The sequence below is a fragment of the Brassica napus genome, chromosome C9 (genome assembly GCF_020379485.1).
Source record: "Brassica napus cultivar Da-Ae chromosome C9, Da-Ae, whole genome shotgun sequence".
Taxonomy (NCBI): domain Eukaryota; kingdom Viridiplantae; phylum Streptophyta; class Magnoliopsida; order Brassicales; family Brassicaceae; genus Brassica; species Brassica napus.
This window is the reverse complement of record NC_063452.1, coordinates 50,167,463-50,172,915: the sequence shown is the minus strand read 5'-3', so window position 1 is coordinate 50,172,915 and position 5,453 is coordinate 50,167,463. Positions and strand designations below refer to the sequence as shown.

Genomic DNA, 5,453 nt, shown 5'->3' with positions numbered 1-5,453 from the left:
AAAAAAAAAGTTGATTCCGATATGTGATAAAGTAAACTTGGCAAAACGAAATTTATAAGAAAATGGGATTTCGCCGTGTAATAAATTATACACATAGTCGTTAAATAAAAAATATATTATACACATATGATGATTGATAGTATATATTACTATATGTCAACAAAAGCTTTTGACTGGTGTTTAAAATGCTCTGTGGACCTCTTTCGTTTTTGTTGGGTCACCGATCTGCGTCATTTAAGCTGGAAAGTTTTCTTGTGTGTTTAAATGCGCTTATATTATACGTTAATTAAAATGGTAAAATTGTTGATCAAATCCACATTTCAAAATCTGTTAAGGCACGTATTGGTGAACACAAAAATCTTATAAGTTCAAATATTTAGAGTTAACATGTCTTTTTAATAAATGTATACAGCTAGATATTTTTAGAGGTGCGATCTACAATATTTTTAAAACAATGTATTTTGATTTATAAAAATACACATACTTTTATTTTTGATTTAGAGTCATCATATCAATGTTTAAAGCTTTTATGATTTGGTGGTTTTAGACTTTTTTTTTTTTTTTTTGATAACGGTGGTTTTAGACATCTTTGGTCAGCGTAATGCAAAATGTTAATATACTATGTTCATTTAATAAATTCTAGTTGAAAAAGAAGTTTTGAAAGTGAGATGATACATTTGAATATCAAATATAAAACCAATAAAATATCGTTTTAGCGGTGTATATGTAAAAATACCAGTAATATATAATACTAATTGTTTTTTTAATGAGATGCTTAATTAAATATCCTGCCTTTTTCTCATCAGTGTCTTCTCCACTACGTGCGCTGTATAAATTAGCTCCCTCAGTTTTTCGTAGATTCCTTTTTCATCGAGAAGAAAAAAGAAAACACAAAAACAAAACCTTTTTTAATCTTTCTCTCAAGAAGTGACTCAGACTCAGGAAAAAAAGGGTTTTTGCTTTCCGGGTTTAACGAAGTAATCTTCCATCTTTCTTTTGATTCGAAGCTTTTTTCAAAACCCAAAATGGGACCTCGTTGCTCTAAGCTATCTCTCTGTTGGTGGCAAACACATCACAAATCATCTCTCAACGACGCTTCTGATCTAGGTTTAAGTATTAAAGTCTTTTAACTTTACCGCATTTTCATTCTCTCTCTTTCTGCTAACAAAAGTCCGAGTTCTTTTTTAATTCCGACAGAAAACGGAAATGACGATTCGGCGTCGTTTAGTGAGTTCAGCTTCGACCAACTACGAACCGCTACTTCAGGATTCTCAACGGACAGCATCGTGTCCGAACACGGCGTCAAAGCTCCAAATGTCGTGTATAAAGGCAGGCTCGAAGATGAGCGATGGATCGCTGTTAAACGCTTCAACAGATCCGCTTGGCCTGACACTCGTCAATTCCTTGTACAAAGTTGCTTCCTTTTGCTAACATTAGTAACTCTGCAGTTGCTTAACTGTTTCCATTTTGATTGGGTCTTTTAGGAGGAAGCAAAAGCTGTGGGGCAGTTGAGGAGCGAGAGGTTAGCGAACTTGATTGGTTTCTGCTGTGAAGGAGATGAGAGACTGCTCGTTGCTGAGTTTATGCCTTTTGAAACTCTCTCTAAGCATCTCTTCCACTGTAAGTCTTTTCATCCATTTTTTTTTTTTTTTTTTTTTATCAACACTCTACTTTTTGTTAATCTGTTATATATGCAGGGGATAGCCAGCCAATGAAGTGGGCTATGAGAGTGAGAGTGGCTTTGTATCTTGCACAAGCACTCGAGTATTGCAGCAGTAAAGGTCGCGCCTTGTACCATGATCTCAACGCTTACAGGATCTTGTTCGACCAGGTCCACTTCTCTAGTTTACCCATCATCATTATTAACTCTATAAATTAATAAATTACCATACTATCAAACATTATTAATTTATAGAGTTTTTACTGTGTTACAGGATGGTAATCCGAGACTATCTTGCTTCGGTCTTATGAAGAATAGTAGGGATGGGAAGAGTTACAGTACTAATCTGGCTTTCACACCTCCTGAGTACTTAAGAACAGGTCAGTTACTGGTTGTTAGATGCAATGTGGGTCGAGTTATGTGTTTTGTTGTATTATATATTTGATCTGATGAATCCCATATCTTACAGGGAGAGTGATACCGGAGAGCGTGGTGTACAGCTTCGGAACGCTGTTGCTAGACCTTCTCAGTGGCAAACACATACCACCTAGCCATGTAAGTGCATAAACATGGCTCAAATTTTCTTGGGGAAGAGGTTCTTGATCTATTAGTTTCTTTGCAGGCGCTTGATCTGATCCGTGGGAAGAACTTCCTGATGCTAATGGACTCGGCTCTCGACGGTCATTTCTCAAATGACGATGGAACTGATTTGGTTCGTTTAGCTTCTCGTTGTTTGCAGTATGAAGCTCGTGAAAGGCCAAATGTGAAGTCTCTTGTGACTTCACTCGCTCCTCTTCAGAAGGAAACTGATGTATGGTGCTATCTTAATAAAACAACTTCCTCAACCATTCACGTCTTGTTGTGACTCCTCTGTATCTTTGTTGTTTTTCTTCAGGTTCCGTCTTATGTCTTAATGGGGATTCCACATGGATCTGCTTCTCCTCCAAAGGAAACAACTTCGCTTCTGACCCCTCTTGGTGATGCTTGTTCAAGACTTGATCTCACCGCTATTCATGAGATTCTTGAAAAGGTTGGATACAAAGACGATGAAGACGTAGCTAATGAGGTAATGTACATGAACACCAAGTTTCTTTCATCTTCTAGGAGGTCTATTGATCATTGTTTCATTTGCAAATGCAGCTCTCGTTCCAAGTGTGGACCGACCAGATTCAGGAGACTCTAAACGCTAAGAAACAAGGAGATGCTGCGTTCAAAGGCAAAGACTTTGTCACTACCATCGAATGTTACACGCAGGTAAGGAATACAAAGTTAGTTGGTTACTTTCTTGAAACCTAATCTCAACTCAATCGGTGTTCTCTGATTGTGTCTGCAGTTCATTGAAGATGGGACAATGGTATCGCCAACGGTATTTGCAAGGAGGTGTTTGTGTTATCTGATGAGCAACAAGCCTCAAGAGGCACTTGGTGACGCAATGCAGGCGCAAGTGGTGTCTCCTGAGTGGCCAACAGCATTCTATCTTCAGGCTGCTGCTCTCTTCAGCCTTGGAATGGATAAAGACGCTTGCGAAACCCTAAAAGACGGATCTTCCTTGGAATCCAAGAAACAAAACAACAGAGACTGAAAACTTCAGGTGTATAGGTTTCTTTTGCGTCTTAGATTCTGAAAACGCCTCATTGTCTTTTGTGTGTTTAAAGCATTTGAACTCAGCTCATGCTAAACATCTTTCTCATTTGTCCAAAGATCCATTTATCTTTTAGTGATATCTTCTTTGAACATAATTTAAAGAACAGTAAAAAAAGCTAAGACCCTATTCTTGATTGCACACAAGTTTAGACCAAGCCTGAGTAGAGATGGATATTATACAAGAAGATGTAAAGCTCACAAGTGACAACAACAATCTAAAAACTAACAAGTTTTTACAGCTACAAAACGTGTGAACGAACAATCAAGCAACAGGAGGGATTTGATGAAGTAATTGCAAGCGGCTCAAGAGCCAGGAGAAGAGAGAGAGGGTGGGATGGAGTTTGTTTCACTTGAGGACTTTGAAGTGAAAAAGCCAAGAGACAATGAAGGCAAAGACCATAGCGGCAAGTAAGAAGTTCATTACACGGCGACCATGCCAGATTCCCCTTGGCTCTGTCTGACTACTCTGAGTTTGTCCAGCAGCCACTTGTGAATGTGTAGAGGCGGTGCTCTCTGGGTTTGACTGTTCCCCAGCTACGTTTATAGCCATTGCCCCGCATATCTCACATGTCCTGCTCAGATTCATAGAAACAATGTGAATAAATGCTACTCAGTATAGACTCTCTTCAATTCTAAACACACAAGAATAAAATCTAAACCGGTTTTTACTGCCTACAATGCAAAGAACATAGACACAGAGCTAATTAGTAGTATAAGGGTGACTGGTAAGAGAATCAAACTGTCCTAATAAAAGGAGCTGCAAGATTCTCAGTGAAGCTTCAAAATCAAGCCAATGAATCATAGATAGCGTCTGAGACAACAAAGAATCAGTCCAAATGTGCAGGAAAATAAGAACATCGAGACAACACATGGGAGCAGAATCTGAATAATTGGTGGTGACAAAAAACTGTAGATTCCAGCTTCAGTAGAGACAATCTTTTTGGGATGTAATCATGTACATCTCTAGAAAATCAGACAATAAAAAAGAACTCAAAGTACATAAAGCAAATAATTTTGTTTCCTCATAAAGTTTTCACACTTGCTGTTTTTTCACCGATTCAGAAGAAACTATAGATTTTTCCAGAAATAGAAAAATATATATCTATATAGAAAGTTTATGAGAATAATTATTGAGGAAACTTACATGTTTCCTTTGATCTTGAACCAAGTTTCAGCACACTTACTGTGAGCTACACCCAAATCACCTTTACAAGAACAACCCAATTGCAAAGGCAAACCATAATACTCTTCCTCTTCTTCACCGTCTCTTGCTTCATCTTCTTCTTCACCTTGTTCTTCTTGTTCATCAGAATCTTCACCTTCCTCATCTGCTTTTTTAGTAGTCTCTAAAGGCAGATGACAGATCCTGCAATCTCTACTCTCTTTCTTCTTCCTTTTCTTCTTCTTCTTTCTCCTCCTCGTCCTCCTCTTCTTACCACCACCGGAATGCAGCTTCGTCACACCGCCGCTCTCTAAGTCGACCTCAGACAAGGAATCTAAGTCGGAGGAGTCGCCGTCGATGCTAATTTCGACGGTGTACGGCGAGTCAGTGGGATTGGCCAAATGGTGATGAGATCCAAAAGCAAAAGAAGGCATTTTTCTTGAAGATTAGAAGCAAGAGAGGAAGAAAGGGGTCATGGGTTTTACGAGGAAAGCAAACAAAAAAGAAGTATTAATACCCAAAAACAAAACAAAAAAGTTTATTTTGTCTATTTTGTTTATTTTAAGTTTATTTTTCTTTTGCAGAGAGAAGAAAATGTTGGAGAAAGAGAAAGGAAGAAGCTTTGGACAAAAGAGCAGCTTCTGTTCTGTTCTTTGTAATAATAGTTTTTGTTGTCTGAAAACAAATTTTTTTACTTCTTGTTTTTGTCTCCCTCAACTTTGGAAGGTTTTTCACATCGAGTACTTTTTTTTTTTTTTTTAACTATGGTTAGATCCCCCGATTTGGTACGGAATCATAATTCATGATTTAGTTTCCACTTAATACTATTTTTCATATATTCTGAATAAGGGAATTAGCTTTCTTCTTTTTCGTCAAAAGTAGAAGTGTTTCTTTTCTGTATATTAATTACAAATACCATCTATTAAAGTATATAAGTTAAGTTGTTATCAGTTATAAAATGTTACTCCATTTGCTTCAGTTTATTTG

At 37.4% G+C, this 5,453-nt stretch overlaps 2 protein-coding genes across 2 annotated transcripts; one reads left to right on the top strand and one right to left on the bottom strand.

Moving 5' to 3' along the window:
• Positions 1-843: 843 nt before the first annotated feature.
• On the top strand, positions 844-3,399 carry LOC106406581 (serine/threonine-protein kinase BSK5-like). Its single transcript, XM_013847271.3, has 10 exons — positions 844-1,107; positions 1,198-1,406; positions 1,485-1,620; positions 1,698-1,831; positions 1,935-2,040; positions 2,130-2,215; positions 2,283-2,471; positions 2,556-2,726; positions 2,801-2,914; positions 2,994-3,399. Exons 1-10 carry the CDS (start codon positions 1,026-1,028, stop codon positions 3,240-3,242), a joined length of 1,476 nt encoding a protein of 491 aa, XP_013702725.2. The 5' UTR covers positions 844-1,025; the 3' UTR covers positions 3,243-3,399.
• A 6-nt stretch (positions 3,400-3,405) lies between these two features.
• BNAC09G53780D lies at positions 3,406-5,098 on the bottom strand. The gene is made up of 2 exons (XM_013847272.3): positions 4,449-5,098; positions 3,406-3,876 (listed from the first exon to the last, which is right to left on the bottom strand). Exons 1-2 carry the CDS (start codon positions 4,898-4,900, stop codon positions 3,651-3,653), a joined length of 678 nt encoding a protein of 225 aa, XP_013702726.1. The 5' UTR covers positions 4,901-5,098; the 3' UTR covers positions 3,406-3,650.
• Positions 5,099-5,453: the final 355 nt, after the last annotated feature.